This window comes from Eptesicus fuscus, chromosome 8 (assembly GCF_027574615.1).
Source record: "Eptesicus fuscus isolate TK198812 chromosome 8, DD_ASM_mEF_20220401, whole genome shotgun sequence".
Lineage (NCBI taxonomy): Eukaryota > Metazoa > Chordata > Mammalia > Chiroptera > Vespertilionidae > Eptesicus > Eptesicus fuscus.
Window position 1 is genome coordinate 83,263,623 of NC_072480.1, and position 23,582 is coordinate 83,287,204.

General features: G+C 38.6%; 1 protein-coding gene across 1 annotated transcript in view; it reads right to left on the minus strand.

Moving 5' to 3' along the window:
• Positions 1-1,431: 1,431 nt before the first annotated feature.
• Positions 1,432-23,582, minus strand: part of UNC5D (unc-5 netrin receptor D) — a 502,716-nt gene continuing 480,565 nt past the window's right edge. Inside the window, exons 15-17 of the mRNA XM_008146184.3 lie at positions 19,778-19,942; positions 14,398-14,576; positions 1,432-1,978 (exon numbers count right to left, since the gene is read on the minus strand). Coding sequence (XP_008144406.1) covers positions 1,774-1,978; positions 14,398-14,576; positions 19,778-19,942 — 549 coding nt within the window. The 3' untranslated portion in view covers positions 1,432-1,773. The remainder of the gene's footprint in view (positions 1,979-14,397; positions 14,577-19,777; positions 19,943-23,582) is intronic.

The following is a 23,582-nucleotide window of genomic DNA, read 5'->3' on the forward strand; positions in this document are numbered from 1 at the left end:
AAAAGCAAGATGCTTTTGAATTTCACGTAGCAGAGGCTTCTATCAAATATAGGGAACCATACCCTATATACCACACATTAGTTAAAGAAATGGCCAATACCTTCAAGGGTTCTCCAGCCCCTTACTCATGGTATCATAAATTCATCTGATCTTTAGGTCTTTTTCCCTTAGGTGGAGATTCACCACATTTTTTTTTTTTTATAAAACATGGGATCTACAAAAACATTGTTTAAAAAATTGCTCATATCCCCAATGCCAGGTACTTCCCACCTCCCCCATTTTCTGTCTATTTTTATTTTATTTCTATGTAGCCAACCTCTAGGTAACTGATCAGTCTTGTGGTTAATCTAGGGCCTTGGTTGTGGACAGCTAATTAACATATCCACCAGAAGATGAGCAGGAGCAGAGCATTTCAGCTTTAGTCTAACCCTGACATCTTGTCAAAAACATTAAATAGTATCAAAGATGGAGTAAAGTGTGACAATGGGGGTCATGAATTATCTGTGGATTTCAATTTTCCACGGTATCATTGCCTCTTACTTAAAACATAAAGCAGCATGTTAATGGTGCTATAGAGAAAGCATAGTCGGTGAGGTCAAGTTATCAGAGCTTGAAGGCTCCCCGAACAATGGCTATGGTTTCTAGGACATTGTGGTAGAGGTCTATTTACTCAGATATCATTTAGAGCAAAGGCTATCTGCTAATTTCCCAAGAGGCAAAAGGAAGGGGAATATAGCCCTATGGAGAGATGTGGCGATAACATAGTCCCAAAAGGCTAGAAAAATGTCAAGAACTAGATTGGAAAGTACAGTAAAACCCCCTTATTCCTATAGAATAAACACCTGCATCCTAGAATTACAGCTTATTTGAGGACTGCTGCATCTGCAGTTCATGTTTCCTTGGGTCTAATTTAACCTCTCTTGTCTCCAAATCCATGTCATAAGCTGTGTACTACTAACATTCTGCAATTTGAATGGCTTAGCTGGGAATAGAGATAGTCCTCTTTGTTGAGTTAGGAGAAGGAAATTTCTACATTGAAAAGTCTATGCTGCTTGAAAACCCTCCTCTACTATAATGGGTAAGGAAGGGAAATGTGGGTAGATTTGAAGAAAATGAAGGTGGAATATACTGCCAGAACTCATTTGTGGTCTGTCTTACCTCTTGATCTTGTTTCCATTTAGTGGCTAGGATAGGTAAGTGGTTGGTTGGTGCTGGTGTGATGTACTCAGGTTCTAAATTCTAAATGCCCTCCTTGATGTTGTTCAAGTCATAGCAATGGGTTGGTAACCCTGTTTCACTTCTGAAAGCCAGTTTTACTATGATTGCCAACATCACAGATGCCAAGTGGTAGAAATATCTTGATAATCTGGTACCAGAATCAGCTGGTACTTTGGGGGCACATCATTAAAAACCTGTTTCAAAACATGCACTTATTCTCTGCCTTTATTGTAGCTCATCTTTTACCAATTACTTCAGTCTAGTTATGCCCTTACTTTTATCCTTTACCATCTTAAATCTGAGAAGTTCATCAAGTGTTAACCCAATTATGGATTCGGAGGACAGTAGAGCCCTCTTTTGTTTAAGAGAGCTTGTACTTTTCCCTACTAATATATTTTACCTATATTAAATTCAGTTTCTTCAACCAGAGATTCTCACTGGTTATAAATGAAGGCTGAATTCCCCAAGTACCACTGGCAGAAAGCTGCCTCCTCCTTCCATTTAAAGCATGTGTCCCGAAGCTGACCGTCACTCTGTCTCTTGAGAGGAAGTGGACTAGAGTCCATTTTGCCTGCTGTAGTTGAAGTCGGCTTCATCAAGCTGGGATTCCGTAATGTTTGAGAGTTTCGTGTGTGTCCTCCCAATCTCTTCAAGGGCACAGGCCAGGGAGTCAAGGTCACCATCATGCTGATGCCGAGCTTCCCACAGGTTCAAAATGACAGCAGATGGGCTACTTTGTGTAGCAAAATAAGATAAATTCCTAGACAGAGAGAGTTAAATAAAAAGAATAACAGAACAAAAATGAAAATAGAAATAAAGGAACCAATAAAAACCACTATAAGAAAATTAAAAAGGAATTGTAATGGATATTATTATAATAGAAGTACAGAGCTCTTGAGGCAGGTGATGGGGAAGTCTAGTTTGTATCCCAACACTGAAGTGAAATTGTACTTTGGAATATTACCAATGGCCTTCTTATCCTCCAATTCTTTACTTAGTCCTCATCTTCCTTGAGTTCTGTGTGTGTGTATTTCTCCCTGATTAACCCCCTTGAAAGTCTCAATTTAATTAGCTTATGTGATGCTGTAACTCATTCCTATATTTTCAAAATAGCTGGTTCCTCTTTATCTCTCCCTTGGTAAACATATGGGATGATGAATTTTTAATCTTTGATTTCTTCTTTCCCTCCTCAGTAGGCTCATGTACTAAGTGGATTAGTTACCACTCTACGTGGACAGTGTCTAGATCAGCACCTCCAGTCTTATAGGTTATGTGAGCCAGTTACAAACGTCTAAATGGCCTTGAAATCACTCCAGTTAGATCTCTCCTCATCCTCATCATCAAAAATTTATATATTTAATTTCCATGCCTCCTATCTCAGTAATTACAACTATCATTCCAGTTTCTCACACTCACACATTTATTTTTGATTCTTCCCTTTATGTTGTTTCTTTTTGACATACTCATCAGCTTCAACCTTCTCCATTTATAGTACTTACATTTGATTTGTGCTCTATCATTGTATAGCTTGAATCACAACCAAAGCTTGATATCTCTCTATGCCTCCAAACTCTAATATACCCTGCATTATATTTCTTCCATTATTGAGTATCTACTCCACTTATGTTCAGTGTATTCCTTAGTCTGTCCTCAACCTAGCTCAGGCAACATGTATAAATTTTTACTTAGTATTCTTTTTGTCCTTTCAGCCTTTAATGCTGACTTAGGTAATACTTGGCTTCTTGCTTTCATTCAATGTAGTTCGTTCACTAGAAATGCCCACTTTCTCTCTTTACCTCTGTTTATCAGATCCTACACTCCTATAACCTGTTTCAATTTTCATCTCCTCTTTGCTCAAAGTGATTTATTTCTTCTCTGTACTCTTTCTATGCTTGTGGTTAAATTGTCATGTGAATAAAATGGTTAATATATTTCTTGTGTATGAGCTTGGCCTTTCCAGTGTGAATACAGACAACTTAAGGGGAAGGATCATAGGCAGTAATTTTCTGATTCTGCAACAGCACTTATCATAATACTGTGACAGGCGTTTATTCAATATCCATCAACTGAGTAATTGATTGGCATGAGCTTTTTTTTAGATGATGGGATCTTCAGTGAAAAACAAAATGGTAACCTTTTTGATAATAACACTGCTATGATAAAGACTAAGGCAACACAAAGTATTAAAGGTCACAGTTTTTCATAGGTACTTTTTACAACAGGGATAGAAATGTCACCTCTGGTAAAATTCTGATGAGTTGAAAAGAATTTCTAGTCAACCAAGAATTGCCTATATTGAGGTTGGCACTACTTTTTATCACCACATTCAGTATATAATCACAAAATAAGTAGACTCATACAGTGAAGAACACTTGGAAGAGAAGACAAGCTTTTTAAGGGCACATTACCATTCACAAGCAATACATGGTACTTTTGAGTGAATAAAGTACTATTTTATTTAAAGGTCTTAAGGGACTGTTTGAGTGCCAAATAGTATAAATATCAGGGTACTCTATATACTTATTACTACTTCTGAATCTTTAATTGAGAAAGAGAGAAGGCCAGGTTAAAATGTTCTCTAGTGTCTTTTTCTACTTATCTCCACCTCCACCCCCCATCCCAAGGGCCCTAGAATCAACTATTGTTATTTATTTTTACACTGAAATACGAAATGGCAAAGCAACCTTAACCTCACTTGGGTAGTTGAAGGGATCCTAGTTTCTATTATTTTAAAAAATTGTTTTGAATACTGTCACTTCTTCCTGGTCATGTGGACTGTTTGTGGGAAAAGTTATATCACCAGGTCTCGAAATAAATTGACACACCCCCAACCAATATTTAGGCAGCGTGTACAAATTAGAAGAATAGCTGAGAAAGCGGCAAACTGAGAGAGTAGGTTTGAGTGGACTCTGCATGGGCTGTGTAACCATCTTTTTCCAGGTAACTTATGAGAGTGATGACCACAGGACATACACTTATTCCTGGCATGGGTAAACAATTCTTTATCCTCTCCATTGCCATTTCAAAAACAAAAACAACAGTGCTAGCAAACACGTCAATAGAAGCACAGATTAGTCCTTTTCTTGAGGGTTTATATTTTCTATTTGCTGTTTACCAATAATGGACTATAGTCCTAAGGGAGTGACTTTTGGAATTCCTGTGACCCCAATAACCCCAGGTACACTTTGTTTTACTGCAAGAGTTCAGAAATATTTCTGTAAAGGGACAGATAAATATTTCTGACTGAAGAGGTCTCGTGTCTCTACAGTAACTCAGCTCTGCATGGTAGCATGAAAGCAACCATAGACAATACATAAGTGAGGGAGCATGGCTGTGTTCTAGTAAGACTTTATTTAGAGAACTCAAATGTGACTGACATACAGTTTTCCCATGTCACACAGTATTATTTTTCTTTGATTTCTAACCCCCACCCCCGACCATTTTATTTTATTTTTAAATATATTTTATTGATTTTAGAGAAGAAGAAAGAGGGAGAGAGAGATAGAAACATCAATGATGAGAAATAATCATTGATTGGCTGCCTCCAGCATGCCACCTACTGGGGACCGAGCCCGCAACCCAGGCATGTGCCCTTGGCCAGAATGGAACCTGGGACCCTTCAGTCTGCAGGCTGACGCTCTATCCACTGAGCCAAACCAGCTAGGGCATCCCCTGACCATTTTAAAACATGTAAAACCTATTCTAGCTTCTGGGCTATAGACAGCAGATGGTGGACCCTTGCCCCACACACTGTACTAAAAACCCAACCTAGGTTTCCAGAGGTAGTCACTGTCTGAAGGAAGATTAGACTAAACTTTTCTTGGTGCTGCATTTGGAAAGAAGCACCTAGAGGGCCAACATTGCGGAATCCCAGAGCTACATGTTCTGCCTCAAGTACTCTGTCCACTTTATTCTCAGTAACTGCTCCAGATCTTGGACATTTCAAGACCAGTGAGGAAGACCTGGGCATAACATAGTAAGAAACTTTAGGAGAGGCACCCAGAATATGTTTGGGTGGTTGTAATGAATCTTTGTCCCAACACAACATTTTTAAAAATTCATAAATCCGTGGGGGTGAGAGGGAAGGTGTTATAAATACACCTGCCTAGCTGGAGAGGAGCAGAGTGGAGAATGACTCCCGTCAGCCACTTGATTCTGAAAAGTCCTGCAAATGTCCTGATATGTAGAAAAGGTACCCAGGGCTAAAGGAAGCTACATGATCAAAAAGGACAGAAATATAACTCTCATTTGGCACAGGCCTCTGAACATATTGGAGCAATAAAATGTGCTCCCCAAAGCACGTTTCAGATTTATTCTCTGAATTTATATAAGGATGCTTGCTCAGCATAACATACACAAATCTCACATGCCACTTAATTTTTAGTAGATACATATAGGAGCATATCAGCCTTATTAAAAATGATTTAATTAGCTTTGTGATAAACAGACATCCTATTAAACTACATTTACCTGTCTATGCCAGAATAATTAATATATAGAAAACCCTAAAATCCCAATGCAATAGGCTATTCCTCAGACATCTGAATTATTTTACTGCTTGCTTATGTGCAAATGCACTATGGCTTTTTGAAAATTAGTATACCATATATTCATTTGGTCATCTTCATTCCACCCTTTTAAAATTATGCTGACCGAAATATATGTGATCCATTTCGCTTCCTAATTATATTGGTGCATTTGGACACCAGCAAATAAATGCACACACAATTCAGAGAACACTGTTAATACTAGAAAAGAGAATTCATAGCAATAGTTAATTTAAAAAATTCCCTGAATATCTTCGTTTGTTTGAAATGAAATAACATTTAGCAAAAACAGTAGTCCTGAAATTCAGGTTGAATGCCTTTAAGTAAAACTTACTTTTTTCTTTGAAAAATGTTTAAAGAAGTAAATGCTTGTTCTCATCTTAGATGCTTCAAATTGTTCTGTTGTATGTACCAAACTTTGGGGAACCTTTTATCATAGAATTTTCAAATTCTGACTGACTGAGGTAATTTTGAAAAATAAGATTTTCTTTTTTGGTGATGTCCTTATAGCTGTATGCTATAAGATTATATACTCTGTAAATTTTAGGAATTTCCTTTGAACATTCTGTGTCCTCAGTTCTATTCATTTGTCCTAAGCCCTATGGACTCAGTGACTTTATCTTTTCCCTGGGAACCCTCCCTGAAAGAATACAGATAAACCATAAAAAGCACATGCTAAGACAGCTTTAATAGAGGTATTCACCTAAGTTTACTGAATAGTAATAGTTATATTAAGTTTAATTTTCTTTGCTAGCCTATATGTTTTCTATTCACTTGAGTTCCTGGGGGGTTGTTTTATTAAAATGATTAATTTCATCTGTCTGAGACTTCCCTACCCCCATCCCTGAACCCCAGTTAAAATCCCATACTTAATGTAGAAACCAGGGCAGAATTAGGAACATAAATCTTGACCTTAATAATTTCACTAACCTGAGTGCGGGGCCACAAACTGAATTTTTATATAGAATCTCAGTCTCCAAAAGACACTTTCAATCATAGAAATTAGGTTAGATTAATCATGGTAATTAGGTTATATTTTAGGATTTTTGGAAATATTTACTGCTACTTCTGTTTTGTTCTTTGGGTAAAAACAGGAGGGGAGGCTTGGAGGAACCATGAGACATGGTATGTTAGGTCTTTATATACTACTGTAAGAGGGCTGATTTTATGAAAAGGAAAAATCACTAGGTGTTCATTCACTTTGAATTTAGAGATACCACCCTTTCTTTAGGTCTTGAAAGCTGTGATTCAAATGCAGGTGTCTTGGGAAATGGTAACTCCATATCCTCAATCAGTTAATAGAGGTCAGATAACAGCAATGGAGGAAGGCACAGGTCTGAAGCTCTGAAGAGCTACCCAGGGCACATTACACTTATAGCTGGACTTTTGCTTGAGTTCCTGATAACAAAGCTTTTATTTTAGCTATTCAGAACCATATTACCAGGGGGCCAATAAACCTATTCACAAGCTGTGAGCTATTCTTGTGACTGAGAATTATTTTCCTACTAAAATATAGAAGGGGAACACATTTGAGTTGTAGCATTCCATCCTTAGCATCAAAGATACCTCACAACTGGTACATGCCATAATTTCATTCAGAATTTAGGATCTCACTTCACACTTTCAAGTAGAAGGGAGCACTTTCACCTGTAACATGAGGGCAGCAAATTTGTTTATATTCTACAAACTATTGCCATGTATATTAAGACAACTATTTTTACTATTAAAAGTATATTTAAAAACATCATTTTTTGAGTAGGCTGGCAGTATAAAAAGTGAAAACTAAACTAAGCTTAGCTGCCTATAATCAATTGGGAAACATCATTATAAGAATAATGCATAATCCTACTGTATAGTACCAAATAGGGAATTGAGACATAGTCATAATGAAAAAAAAAATCTTAATATCCCTGCTATCATCCTAATTGTCTCATTTAATGAAAGCCTCTCTTATGTGACCAAAACCAATCCTCCGTCTGGTTTTTAAAATGCAAATAGAAAAGAAAAACACATGTATTGCGTACGGTAGTAACTGGACTGCCATAAGCATGTGAGTCATTCATCAAGCTTTCATGTACAAACATTAGTGTGTGTGTGTGTGTGTGTGTGTGTGTGTGTGTGTATGTGTGTATATATATATACATATATATATATATATAATTGACTTTTTTTACAGAGAGGAAGGGAGAGGGATAGAGAGTACATGCCCTTGATGCCCTTGACCGGAATCGAACCTGGGACCCTTCCGTCTGCAGGCCATTGCTCTATCCATTGAGCCAAACCAGTTAGGGCTCATGTACAAACATCACCTCACTGGGCATTCAATAGACAGCAAAGCAGCTTTCAGGGTAAAGCCAGCCGGTTACATCACCAAAATGTAACCTGTGCCTGTTGCCCTCTAGTGCCTTCAAGTGAAAGAAAGCTGGGATGGAGCGCCCAAAGGAAAGGACACAGGTCTTTCAAAACATGCTGAGTTCCATACTTTTTGCCCTAAAAGTGCTGCCTTAATTCTTTGAGGCCAACAAATTTGGCAATATACTTTCCCTCCTACTTTTTTCCTTTTGCCTATTCAATTGTCTGGATGCTTCCTTCTTTGGAAAATGTATTAAGAGCCCTGGAGCTTCCAGGACAGCCTGTGAGTTATCAGATGAGAATAAAGCCAATTGTGGGCCCCATTTTCAATTCTCCAGTTTTATTCCTGACAGGACAAATCCATGTTAATTTCTCATATGTGGAAATGAAGGGCATTGAAAACTACCAAATCAGATCTCAACTTTTCTTTGAACTGGGGTATACCATGGACAAAGAAGTCTCGTTTAATTAATTTTCCACTTCAATGACCTTGAAACATTTTCAAACATCCTGAGGGTGATGCAGAATGACCACCGTTTGTTCCAAAAGGAAAGACCACTGTGCTAATCCTGAATGAGGGAAGGGCTGAATGTCTATTCTTCTCTCTTTGCAAAATACTATGTGCTTGAGTAAAACCTCACGAATAATTGGGGGAGAAAGTTAATCACTTAAAGGATACTGTAATAAACTAGGTATAATCCTTCCTATAATTTCATTTTCCCAAATTATAAAAATATCCTATTCAGACACCCTGACATTGTCTGGTTTTTCAGTACTGCTTGAGACAGCATTGTGCATGGGGGTTATTTAGACTCTAAAGGGGACTTGGTATGTCCATCTTTTCTGAAAACTAAATTATCTTAAAAGAGGAAAGCTTATTTCCTCAAAGATCAGGACAGATTTACCCCTTGCCTAGAAGGTACGGGAGGATGACTTTGGTTCTCCTGGAGGAACATAAAGAGCTGCTTGCCCATACTGCCTTAAGGACGGACACCTGCCACTTACAAACCCTATACAGCTTGTTCATGGCTAAACTTGTCTCAGGGCTGTCATTTTCAGCTTCATGTTAGTGGGGAGTTTCATGAGTCATTGACTTTGGTGGAATGAAGCCCAAACGCCATCACTTTACTGTGTTAGATCCCGCTGGCTTCACTGTAAGGGCTCTTTAAATTTCAGACCCTGCGTAAGTCCACTGGGCCAGAACTTGAAAATCTGATTTGAACTTCCTCAGATTTTGCCTCCAAGGACCTACACAATGCTATCCCCCTATATATTAATTCTCCTTAAAAGAGTCATGAAGATTGTTTTTTAGAAATGGCAGCCACACATCCATTTCTACACTTAAGCATTAGAGTGTATTTCCTAGCCTCAAGCTTTAGAACTGAGAAAGCTTCGTTTGGAGTAATCATAATAAATCCTGAAACACAGGAATGGAAACATCCAGTCTCCGTGGCCACCGGAGTGACCCTGCACAGTGGTCTTCCTATCTTTTCTCATCTTCTTCTCTTTTCTCCTCCCTCCTTTCTTTGCCCATAAGAAAGCTGAAGCTGGGACTGGTCACTTCCAGTGAATTCTCAACAGTTATTCAGAGACAGATTAATAAGCTGCCTTGTGACCTTCCTCTGTCCTCTCCCACTGCCCTCTGGCCATTTCACCGTTGCTGTGCGTCCAATTAAGGGGGTGGACAGAAAGAATGAAAGGGTATGACCTTAGGGTGAGAAGGTTCTGCTTGTCATTAGAGGTCCTGTTAAAAGATTTGGTGGAAAAACAAGTTATTATAGTAAATGTGTGTATCAGCTGTGAGGTTTGATGTATTTCATTTGTTTATGATTTCTTCACCATCACCCATGAACACTAACATCTGAAATACACTTGAACTATTTCAACCAGTTGACCAATAAGAAATCTGTCTCTTTGGAAGTGCTTACACATTTCAAATAAGTATACTATTATTTTCTTTGAAAGTATTAGTCAGATGTAACTTATCTGCTATTTTCCATTTTGGAATTCTTTCTTCCATTTTGGCTGCTTCCTCTCTATTTATCCTCCCATATCTCATGCACTTTATCCAGCACCTGTTCCCATAACAACTTGGTCAAGCTGGCTATGTTCTCAGAAGGGTATCTGAACTATGAAAATCATGAGATCTTAAAAAAGAATTATGTAATGGTTTCAGGTACTATCTATGACCTGAGAGAAAAGACAGGAATTCTCCACAATGTGCCATGAAACTTGCTTTCTTTTGAGACCAACTTTCAACATCATTTGATGCTTGTTATAACTATTCTATTTATTAGAAGGTAAGTGTTTAAGGTCAAGTATACTATCTAATGAAAAAGTTCATGTCATTCATTTAAGAAAAGTTTATTGGATTTCCCCTAATATGATACGTTTAACTGTAATAAAAAAGTAAAGTATCATAAAAATACCAAGTGCTGCAGAAGTTTAGAGATGGGAGGATACTTAGAGTTGAAGCAGCTTCCATTATTATTTAATTTGCCTAGTCCTCAGCAATGCTGCCCACCATCAACTCCTGTGCAATCAATTCTTCAGATCTCAGCCCTATCCCTCTACCCATCACATGTGGCTAAGAACACTGAAACTGAGAATAATTGCAGCTGAATTTATAGAATAAATGTGCAGTCTCAGCTTTGATATGCAGCAAGTATGGATTCTGAGTAATAGAGTTTGCTCACAGAATCTATTACTGCAACTGTTACTTATGACATTATTTGCTAGTCTGGGAGCTTATTTAGCGCGATCCATATGCCAGGCGAGTTGCAAGGCCACCTGTGTTGCTGCCTTATAGCACAGCACTGGCATTTTTCACATTCTCATCGATTGCTCTACTAAGCCTTTAACTTCATATTCCATCACGTTTCTCTCCTATTCAGATCTAAGTAGAAACTTGTTTGGCAAAAAGGCAGATTATCATCAGTGACATTTGCATTTACCCAAAAGAGGGTAAGAACATTTTCATAGGCAAGTAAATAAAAGCAAATGATTCCCTCCACTTCCTTTGCAAACTCTTCCTTCATGACTTGAGGGCTGTTGCTTTACTAGATTTTTAACACTTTTGGAAATTAAGAAGAGGGGAAGAATCAGGTAAATGTATTGTCACAAAATCAATGTCGGTGAATTCCTTGCATAGAAAGATGAACTATGTGATTATCTTTCTCTTGTGATGCCACAGTTGATGAACTATCAAGTTGCAGAAAGCTTTCTTACCCAAATACAGTGTATGGGCATACTGACAGTGTTAGATTTCTGTGGTCTTACACACGTTGATGATCAGTTCTGTACTAGATCATTTATAACCATGAGAGCGAGACCAGTGATTCGGGATTACACAATAGAAAGTTGTGACAAATTACATAGGAAAATCCCCTTCATCTCTGTCACGTGTTTCTTCCCATGTAGAAGAACATCTATTTTTGGTACATTAATGAAAACATAAAAGGCATCCGACAGTTTCTGCAAAATGAGAATGAGCTAACAGGATGCGAGGTGATTTTCAGCAGGCTTTCTCCTCTTCTCTGAATGCCTTGGTGGCCATCTCTAATGGAAACTCAGCAGCCTGAAGAAGACCCTACCCTGTGCTTCCCCTCCTAAGAGGCTGGGATGCAGACTCTGACTGAAGCAATAAGATCCTATGGAAGCTTTACTGAGTAAGGGCAGGCTTATTTAAACGAGGGGCCAGCAAACTATGTACTATAGGCCAGATAGGGGTCCTTGCCTGTTTTTTTAATACAGTTTATTGGCACACATTCATGCCTATGCTCTGTTGATTCACACTACAGGAGCAGAGCTGAATCGTTGCCGAGTAGTTGCAACAGACCCCATATGGTCTAAACCAGTGGTCGCCAACCTTTTGGACCTCACGGACCACCAGTGATCCGTGGACCATGGGTTGGTGACCGCTGCTCCAAAGGTTTTCTTAAACCAGTGGTTGCCAACCTTTCGGACCTCATGGACCACTGGTTGGCGACCGCTGGTCTAAACTATACTGTGTGGCATTCCTTCCCAACAGAGGAATCTTGTAAAAGTTTGCTGACCCCTAGTTTACATCATTCTTACTTCATAATTAGATTATATGTGGAGAGTTAAATTAGAGAATACAGGGGAGGGCAGGAAGTGCCATTCACTGATGTTGAATATGTTAACTAAATGAGATTTAAAGATAGAAGTAGATTACATATATACATATATTCATGCTATTCCAATTTGCTATTCATTGTGAAAATGTCAAAGGGAGTAACTAGCATTTTTGGAAAATCGACATTTTCTAGGGACCATGTTAGAAATTTTTCAAAAAGTAGGTCATCTATATTTCTTAGGTCAAGGAAGTTTAGACATTCCTGGAGAAGGGAATCTTCTAAAATAAAAGCAAGCCCACAAACAGACACATCAAGTGCTCACATTTCTTGACCTTGGACCTTGGAGGGGGCAGTCTGCTCCTGTGTAGCCCTTTATATTGCTCATTAGAGCTCAGAGACAAAAAGATGTGAACCTCAGTCTCCCAGTTTGAGATGCATTTTCCCTGCTGTGCAAGGTCAGAAACTAATGTCTTTAGAGGCAGTCACTGTAGTTCTCTTACATATACTGTAAATGGAGAATAAAATGGAACAAGGCAGGAACATGCACAAGCTCATTCAGCAAATTAATGACGGCATCCATGGAACCTCTGAAGAGTTTGTGGTAATTACTTCTTATAAATGATGAATTAAAAAACATAAATTATTCCCTGGCTGGCATGGCTTAGTGGTTGGTTGAGTGTCGACTTATGAAATAGGAAATAAGGGTTTGATTCCCAGTCAGGGCACATGCCCGGGTTTCAGGCTCAATCCACAGTGTGGGGTGTGCAGGAGACAGCTGATCAGTGATTCTTTCATCATTGATGTTTCTATTTCTACCTATCCATCTCTGAAATCAATAAAAATATAAAAAAAAATTCATAAACTTTTATAGCCAGGTGGATTGAACAAGGAGGGCCCTGCACATCTTTTGAGTCCCTGCCCAACGTTATTTTAAACCAAAATCTGTTTTCTGAATTAGTTTTTCATTCTTGTAGCCACGCTGGTCAGAAAGCAAAATTGCCATGGTGTTCATCTTATAAATGAGATATCTTATCCTGTTTCAGAGTTGCTGGGAAATATTCAAATTAATATTTTTTTCCTGTCCTCTGACTCACTTTTGTCTTTTTTCATTTTCTATATATGTCCTTTCAAGAATGGATCAGTTCTTTCTGGGCCTGCTGTCACTGTAAATTCCATTTTCTCTCGCAGCAATGCCTCCTTCTGATTTTCCTCGGTGAGCCTGTCTACTTTCTAATGGGGTCCTTACTCTTGCATTCTGGATCCCTTTTGGAATAGGAACAGCACTCTGTTCTTTGTTGGCAGACATCTACCTCACTTTCAGAGAAGAAAGAGTCAGGTAGCATGTCTGTGAAAGTAAAGAACAAAAAATGGAAATGACAAAGCCAAACAGTAGGAAACTAAGGCTTTGCGTAAAAAAAAAAAAAAAAATAGTACCATAGAAAAGGGAAATAAAATGGTTCTGGCAAAACTACGTGTTCTCTTTTCTATTTATTCTGGAAAATGCAATGTGGGTTTGGAAGAGAGGAGATATTATTTGTCAATACCTGCCCCTGCTAGTTACCCATCAAGGGCAGCTAAAACCTGCCTGCCCATCACTAGTGCTCTGGTGGCATCACCCTGCTTTTTCTTATCTACTCTCAACTCAACAACAATGTTAGCTCAATAATGAGCAGTGTTGGTTTAAGCAGCAGATGCATTCATGGTGCCTGGGCAAACTTTTGCTTGTCTAATGCCATCTGCCTACACACCTGAGAGTTATCCTCATACTTCCTTTTTTTGTATGGAGGCACCTACCTCTGTAGGCTGAGCTTGTCTCCATTAAGGGTTAACTAATGCTTAAGGTTACCTGTTGGTAGGGAGGAGGTTTGAGAAACTTGTTTCTTCTTTGTGTATCTCTGTCTCAAGACTGTGCTGTGTTCCCTCACGAGCACCAACGTGACATAGCCTAACCCTCCCATTTGTGTGGCTCAGTTAGCAAGCCTGGAGATGGGAGCATGGCCAAAGTAGGGCTTTTTTGTTATGTCCCCAAAGGCAGAGTGCGGTGGCACTTACTTAGCTGGACCTCACATGAAATATGGCCAGAGGAATCAAAGAACTCAGAGCCTGGTAAGCACAAGGGTACCCCCAACCCACTTCATTCTTCAAAGCTCTTTGAGTCTCTTTCAGAAGTTGCCCCCAATTACCTGTTGATGCTGTTTTTCTGTGCTAACATCTGCCAGTCCTTGCCTTTGGCATTGGGGGTGTCAAATGTAGCACAGATCCGCTGTCTGATAGAGTAGGGGATTTTGAAGGCTCTGGGGCCAGTCTGTGCAGGGAAAGTGCTGTCCTCTTGTGCAAAGAAAGTGATGGTTTCTCTTTCACTCTGAAATCAGACAAGGAAGGCATGATCAGATCCAAGTAGAAGCATACCTGATTAACACTTCTATTTTTTTAAGAAAATCTGTGTTAACACACACACAAAATGCTTGCCTATTGTGATGAACTCTATAAAACAGACTGATAAGTTCCCCTCTCTACTAAAGTAGTAAAGAACTCTGCAGTAGCATAGTGAATCATGTGCTGGAGATTTATAACAGCCTCTCCCACTCAGGAGAGTCACAATGATCAGCTTCCTACATCTGACGATATATCAGGTGAGGGCAGACTTAGATTTTTATGGTTTTTGTTTGTTTTGTTTTTGGGGAGAGATCTAGAATCACTAGGATGAAACTACCAAATGGCAGATTTCAGTTCAGTACAAGGAATGATGCTCTGAGAGTCAGGTCTGACCAAAGATGATGGCTGGGAAGCCACTTGTCAGAAAAGCTACAAAGGGGAACGGATCGTATGTTGATCATCTTAAAGTTTATGTGATTCTATAGAAAAAATGTGATCTTGTTTTAGAATTAAATTGCTTTGGTAGATCCAGCCATGAGTCAGTGATGAGACCTTGACTAGTCTGTGGAGTGGTGCAGACTGGAAGGCTCTGCCTGCTGTCTGCACCTGCCCTTGCTTCTGATTTAGAGTTGTTCAGTGAGGATTTGTTATTTCAGTACATCATAGCAATTGGGTCATCATATCCAACATGAAATCACACAGAAATGGGCCACACTGGAGTGGATACTGAACTTTAGGTAGACTAACAGAATTTTAAGGCCTGAAAAGTATTTTATTGTATAACTCCCATGATTATTATGTTACAAGACATATTTCCTGACTTAAGGCAGGGCAATGTGCTTAGAAAGTATGGTAGAAACTAGGAATAGAGGAAGAAAAGGAATTCTATGCCAGAAAACATGGTAGTTAATATAAAATAGTACCCAAATGTGTTAATACATGAAAAGTGTCTTGCCCATGAAGCTGAAAACATTGAAAGTAGCCATGCCATAGGAGTGCAGTAGACAGAGAAATGGCTTCTGGAAGCCCTCCTGGTATCTAGGAATTGACCAAGTCACCAAGCTCTATCTTCCCTGTTGGTAGAAGAAAGACCACCTTGATACTTAAAGTCTTCAGAAAAAAATGAATAGAGTGGTATAGTTTGAAGGTGAATGAACTATTATGAGATTAACTCTAAAAATAAGTATTTTTCTATTTACTAACACGTTACTAAGTGTTCCCCATTTCTCTTATACATTTTCCAAATTTAAATATTTTCCATGCATAAGGATGACACTTTATGTAACATTTATGATGCATTCTAAAAGACATCTGGGCCAAGTAATAAGAATCCTGTAGATACATCACATTTTTTGATTGTTTAAATTAAATATTCAGAGGAACAGTAGATTTTCATGCTCTGCACATCTGAGATAAGCAGCTGCTACCTGGTTAGCTTGGGAGTTGTAAATCAATGAGAAATTCCAAGTATTCTGTCTTTTTGTAGCAGACAAATCATCCCCAACTTCCACACTTTTGGAGGAAAGATAAGATAAATTGCTTGAAGGAAAAATTGTAACATGTAAGATTCCCAATTAAAGTTGTTTCTATCAAAAAATAGATTCTTCAATAATATAATATTAATAAGGAATGATGAAATAAGCTACTTGATGATTCTTCCCTTCTCTTCCATATTAGTATAATTTTTAGATCAGTGATACCGTTGCTTTATAGAGTGTAAATTGGTGATAATTGTTAGTTAATTCAGTTGGGTTAAATTTAAGAAGAACCAGCCTGCTTCTAAAGATTGACACAATAATAGCCACTCTCAGGAACAAAAAGATATATTATCTTGATTACTGAAATAATTTTTCAGTGTGAGAGGATATGAATGATTGTATTTATCTTGTAGATAAGAGGCATGGAGGAATATGATGGATGTGAGGCTGAACATAAAGGACCAAATACTTTTAATGAGAATAATCACTGTATTGAGATATTTAAAAATCAATATTATTTTATATACATAATTATATATGTGTGTGTGTGTTTCTTTTACCTCTCATGGTTCCATTGTTAAATTCATGAAATAGCAACACTAAGAATCCATTAAAGTAAGGTAGGAATTGGAAGCTCTAAACCTAAATATACAGAGACTTTGGGAGGAGGGGAGTTATTAAAAATGTATTTCAAAGAAATCTTTAAAAATCTTCAAAAGTTTTAGTTCCTTATTATTATAATAATTTTATTAATTAATAAAACCCTATATAACTTATTAAAAACCTAGTGGCCATGAAATATAATGCAATTTAATAATTGCTCTATTATTCCTGATTCACTGATTATTACAGATCTGGTCTGGAATTTATTTTGCTTCCTCCCCATCTAATCTCAATTTTTCAGCAATTTATGTATCTTCACTTTTCCTTGAACCATCTACTACAAAATCCAAGATATTTTTAAGGAGAAAAGGATGGTTTTTATTCATCAAATATATCACCAGATGTATGCTTTTCCAAGGAGTGAGACAGTCCTAAGTTTGGAAGGACCTTGAGTGATCATTCAATCAAGACAGTTCTTGACAGGAAGATCTATATGTAAGAAATATGTTCTATTCTTCTAGATCTATAGAATACTAGTAAATACTTATTCTAACCCATCTCATTAATAGTTACATCTCATCCTTCTACAATATTAAGGAAAGAATATCCCAATGTTCATATATTTTTATACTCAAAGACAAATTGCTGGTGCTGTGATGTTTGTCACTAGTTCCTAAGCCCCCAAAGAGGAGGCTTTTATTATGGACAAGGCCCATAGTTAGGACTGATAAATTAGGCCTCCTTGACTGAGATACTGGCGTAGCATGGTATGGAAATCCATCCAGTTTTTGGTCTTGAAGTCAGCTCAGTAGGGGACTCTGGCTATTCTATGACCTTGAACAAGAACTTTGACATCTTTGAGACTGTGATAGCATGTACGATTGTTATAATAGTAATCCATGGAGTTGTAAAGGTTGTACTAGTATGTGAAAGCACATAAAATGGTGTTTGAAATACAGTGGCTTTCCAGAAAGTTAATCAATTTTCTTCTGACATAAGAAATTATAACAAACTAAATTTGCCTAAGAATTACAGTCTATTCCAAAGAGATGGAGATATACTGGGCCAAGTTCCAGCAGGAACAAAAAATTTGAAGCAATTAATAAAACAATCCTTACAGGATCAAAAGTGTTGATAAAGCTTCTAAAATGCAGTAGCTTACAAATTGGATGACTGTCGTCAACACTGAATATCTAAGTATTATTCTCATACTTGCCTCCTTTTATCAAGAGATACTATGTTATTACCTTCTTCAAGGCATTTCAAAGTGATTGTAAACTTCGTGAAGCATTAAAAAAATGACTGGCGAGTAAAGGATAAAATTATGTTTATTAGCTCATTTTCCTTTCATGCACTTCAAAAATTTATTTAAGCAAGGAGCAAAGGTACCAGGATGTATCAACTCTATCACATTCCTTTTACATAAATATTCTATAATAACAGAATTTGATCTATAATATCTGAGCACCTTAAAAAATAAAAATCTTTTAAACTTAAAAATTCTTCTGTTGACCTGTTAACGTATTTAAGGCAGTTTGTTTCAGAGGCATCTTTATGTTCTGCCTTTTCCTTAATGCTCCTGAATACCAGAGGAAAACCTAGGTTTTCCTTTTGGTTTTTCTTTTAAAACTTTCCTCTGTTTTTTATTTTACTTTGAAATGTATTGTGTTAAATATGCCATGGCTGTTCAAGAAAGATACTCTAAAAATATCCCACCTAGGTTTCTGGATATACCTTCCCTATCAAAACTACTTTACCACATAATGCTAATTGGCCATAATGAATGCAAATACTGTATAAACATGTCAGTTAAGACAGCTATCAATTTTGAGGCACAGTCCTTTGGAAAGTCACCCGCTCTTCAGAAAAACTATTTGGGGAATTAGCAATACTCATTTTGCATGAACAATGAATTGACATGAGAACGGAGGGAAGTAATAAGTAATAAGGCTACAAATTTTCAAAGAAAAAAAACCCACCTCTGAAATTGAATTGTATGTGTACAAAATGTGTTAAATCTTCTGCCAAGTTGAAATGAATAAGTATATATTATTTATATCTTTACACATAAATATGTATATACGTATGTGTATGTGCACACACATATACATACACACACACACACACACACACACACACATTCTATAGGTGAACAATAAAATGTATGTGCTTTTCTAAACTAGCCAGGGATTACTTTAGAATTAATTGCTAAAAAGCATCACATGCCTCCCCTGATTCTATCCCTCGGCTACTCTCAAGTAACCAATGGGAGGGTATGCCTATCACAATCATGGCAGATATCAGGTATCTTTTCACAAAAGTTCCCACTGTGAATTCTTCTGTGACTCCCATTCTAATTCTGCCCTTCAGTAGTGATATGACATTGGACAAGGTCCTTTCCATCTTTGCACTTCCATTTCTTTACTTTGTAGAATGAGATTAATATCTACTCTATCTTATATTATTGTATTGATGAGTCTAGGTTTAATGGAAATGGAGATGCATAGAACCTTGAACCTGGAGGGTCTGAGAAACTGTAAGACAACAAGGAGCCAAGACCCTGAAGAAGAAATGACAGCTATGGGCAACTGACTTCTGGAAAACTAGTCAGAAGCAACATAAAATTGCACAGTGGTAACCTTGTGCCTCCTGCTGGCACGTGTGTGTCCCAATTGTACAGAGACCTAATAATGCATTTCAAATGATGTTCCAAGCCTACCATGGACTACTGTTAGACTGCTTGTGGTTTTGTGTATAAAAAGCTCTGTATCTTCCCCAAAGATCCCTTCACAGAGCCTGCGTTCTGATGGGTTGTTTCCCTGACCAGTGGGAAGCTCAGTTTAATTCAAAGTCTGAGAAAAATTATATTTTTCACTTATCAGTAATAAGGATTAAAAGAGTTGACGAATGCCAATGAGAGTGAGATGGTGATAGTCAGTTTTCAAAAGGTAGAGCTGCCAAAGTAAAGGCCAAATGACTTGTCAATCAATAATGAGGATTAAAAGAGTTAGTGCTACCTGTACACTAGCAGCATGACTGTGATAGGTATATTTTTCTTATTGTCCTTTAGAAATGGGGTCAGCAGGCCTGTAGACCTAGCTCTCACCTCTAGGATTGATGTCTGCACTTGGAGGATCTGTTCATGGCCTTTGAGCTGCCGGATGCAGATTTTGCAGGACAGCTGGGTGGTGGTGGGCGTGTAGCGCTCCAGGGAGAAGGCACAGTGCAGGGGCTGCCGGTTGCTGCACCACACGCGGGAGAATGGGACTTCCTGCAGGGAGACAGGGAGAGAAGAGGGCTATGGTGTGCAGAACCTGGCTCAGAGGAGACTTAATAGCAATAATTATGGTGATGATGACGATGATTGCAACAGAGATAATTGCCCGAGTGACTTTGGCGTAATTGTTGTAGAAATAATGTTCCAGCATATGCCAAGCAGCACAAAGGTAATTAATGTCAATTCCAATTGATAACATTTAAATTTCTCAAGCACACTGCAAGAGCTCAGATTTCACTTGGTGACACAATTAAAAAGAATGCATCAAACACGATTCAGAATGCTTTTCCACTTAAAGGTTCTTAGAACACTGCTATGGTCCATTTTCCTACCCAAGCCTGGGGAAGGATGATACCTTTTCTCACTGAAATGAAAATTATGCTACAGAACTGATTGCCCAGAACCTGTCCCCATACCACAAACTCATGCTGAGTTGTGTAAACAGAACACAACATTGTTAACGTATCTAGCATGAAAATTATATCTACTGCAAAATCACATACATACATGCACATCCCAGAGAGAGACACAAACACAATGGGCCGCCCCACAGCAGTCTAGTTTGCCAACTCTTCATTCAGTTCATCTACCCCACAATTCTGTGTATGGTTCCAGCTAATGAGCAGACACTTACTAGGTAAACAATAAGAAATTAGGTTTGGTCCCCACTCTTAAGGGAGTATAGATAGTTGAGTGGCAAAAACAATTGTTACTATATGAGGAGGGAGATTGTAAAATCTATATAGGTCACCCTTTACCCCATTACCACTTAGTGCCTGGCACCGAATGGAGTGTGCTCAGGCATGTGACTTTATGATAACGTGACGTAGAGGTCAGTCGATATTCTGAGGTTAGAATATTTACTAAAAAGTCTCTCATGCCTACTTATACTGGGCTGGGTCCTTGGCACTGATCACCCTCTAGTACTGTTCATCCTCAATTTTCTCTCTCTGCTCTCACTAATTTGCACTTTTAGGTGTTGTCATAAATGTAGTTTTCTATAATACTAAAATTGAAAGGTGGTCTGGAAGTTAGATATTCTGAAGGTTGACTGGTAGTGAAGCCAGCATGTGTTATAAGACCAGGGGCCATGATTAAAATTCAGTCTACTCCCTTTGAGGAACTATGAGTTATCTAGTTATTCCTGAGCTCTATTGTACACACTTGTTTGTTTCCTAATTTTTCCTGTAGTAGTCTCACAGATCCTGATTTTGGATATTTTTGGGGGTGGGGGGGATAGGAGGGGTGTACTTTAAATAGTTACACAAATGAAGAGAGGAGAGTCAGCTTCAGGGAGTATGAGAGAAACACTCAAGCATTAACCCCACATCCCAGCAAGAAATAGAAGGGCTTTGTGTTTTGGTTTTATTTGTTTGCTCTTGATCCTGAATCAAGGAAAAGGCAGTGGACCTTTGTCTCAGGAAGTAGAAACAAGAGCTCAGAAAAGGTCTATGTGCATGACACCGTGTGGTGTTTTTTGTTGTTGTTTGTTTTTGATGTGTGTGTGTGGTGTTTCATTGACTTCAATCTTGTGCAAGATGTGGGCTGTTAGGATGCAACACCATTTGCCATCCTCAGTTCTCCCCCGCATGGCAGGGGCTGGAAGCCTGGAAACTACATTTCACAGACTCTCTAGCCAGCATGGGGTTCACATTTCCATTCTGCCAATGAGAGGCACTTGTGCTAGACTGGGTGGTAGAGGAGGAGCTGAAGCCATCACTGCCCCTCTAACATCAGCAAAAGCCAGAAGGCGTCAGCTGTTAGCACACGTGAGGTTTGCAGGGGCTTCTGAACGTTCCCCTGAGAACCATCTGGTTTAGTGCTGTTTTCCTGAAAGTCATGAATTTGCTGGCTTCGTAATATCATCAGTGGCTTTCTCTGACTCTACCAGGCTTTCTAAAGGTTCTGTAAGCTCAAACTCCCTCAATTAAGTTTCTCATTGTTTGAAATAGCTTGAGTGGTTGTTGTTTTCTTGACCAAAATAATTCTCTAATTCTCTAAATAAAGTTCCGTAGATCTGAAGAAGTTCTATTAAAAACTGATATAAGTTGGACAACACTGAAAGGTGCCAATAGTGGGTTCCACATGGAGACTGTCCTCTTTTAGGGGAAATGCTGGGAGAAGCACGGAGCTAATGGTCACGAAGGGAGCTCTTGGCTAGGCCACAACTTCTTATACCACCAGCAGGCCAGCACAGGTCCATTTAACGGCATCTCTTTCTCACTTTCTTCCTCTACAGAGGCTTTTACTTTTTGATCTCACCTTGGTAGCCATGGCAGCAGAGGGCACTTCTGATTGGTGCACCTCCCAGCAACCTTTAGGGGAAGTAATTTTCCCTAAAACCATAAAAAATGACTTTGAACCTGCACAAAATCCTATCCCAAATAAAATAATATGTTTGCAAGTTCTGCCATTTCCTCTTGTTATCCATTCCAACATTTTGTTCTTCTCTTTCTGAGCCTTCATCTGTTTTGCAAAACATAAGTAACCCTTATTTCATATTTTAGCCTCCAATACTTCCCTCTCTGCCTATTTGAAGGTCCCAACTGCTCATGTATGCCCAATTGCTATCTCTCTGTGGAGGATCCCAATAGTGACCTCCCTAGTACTTATTTCACTATCATCCATCACTGGCATTATATGGCTAATCATTACAAATCTTTGTATTTAGCCTTTACTTTGTCTGCCAACTCTACCTTTTTGAAAACTGATTATCACCATATCATTCTCATTGGCATTCCACAATTTGCCTATTTCCATTAATGATCCTCATTTCTCACCTTATTATAGCTAACTGTGGTAACCTAGTTCACCATCTTCCTGCCTTTAGTCTCCACTATACAGAGCTAGTGAGGGGATGAGTGCTTCACTGATAAGGACAACAGAAAGCAGTTGAGTGGTGTTCCTTAGGAAATAGGATTGTGGTCTCTCTTCTACCTCTAATCGTGAGTGGGGGCCCCGATGTGACCAGATCACCTCCCATTACAAGATTCCTCTGCTGGGACGGGGGCACCAGAATGGCCTCCTGATGACTACCATGCTAAACCCAGTCCCCTGCCTGGCCCTCAAGGGCTCCCCTCATCTGTTGCCCTATTCTTAATAGCCCTCTAATGAACTCTCTTTTTCAAACCACTAAATGTTTATAGAGCTACTTTACACCATCCCCTTCAATGAAAGGAACTATAACATAGGGCTCTCTGGTTAAGAGGCAGTTTTTCTTAACTAAGGTGGTTTTGCCTAACTAAGCTAGCTAAGGAAGTTTTTATTTCTAAAACTGCAATTTAAATCATTACAGTGTAATATAAGCTCTTGGATTACAGGTCCAGATAGAGCCGAATTCAAGGTCTAGCTATTAAACAAATGTACTTTTTTTTTTTTTGTAGTGGATGTGAATCCTTGGTAAAGCTACCTGCCCCTAGCCTTACCCTCTCCCCTACCCCACCCCCCACCCCCCGCCATGACATTGTTGACCATTTATTGAAAAATGTCTTCTCTGGTATTACTGCTAAATTTCTTATATTTTCTCTTGAAAATACTGGAAGAAAGGTAGGAGAGTAATGCCCACTTCAGAGATAATCTTTCCTTCCAGAAAGATATGAGAATCAGCACACACACACAAATCCTTTTTTCTTTC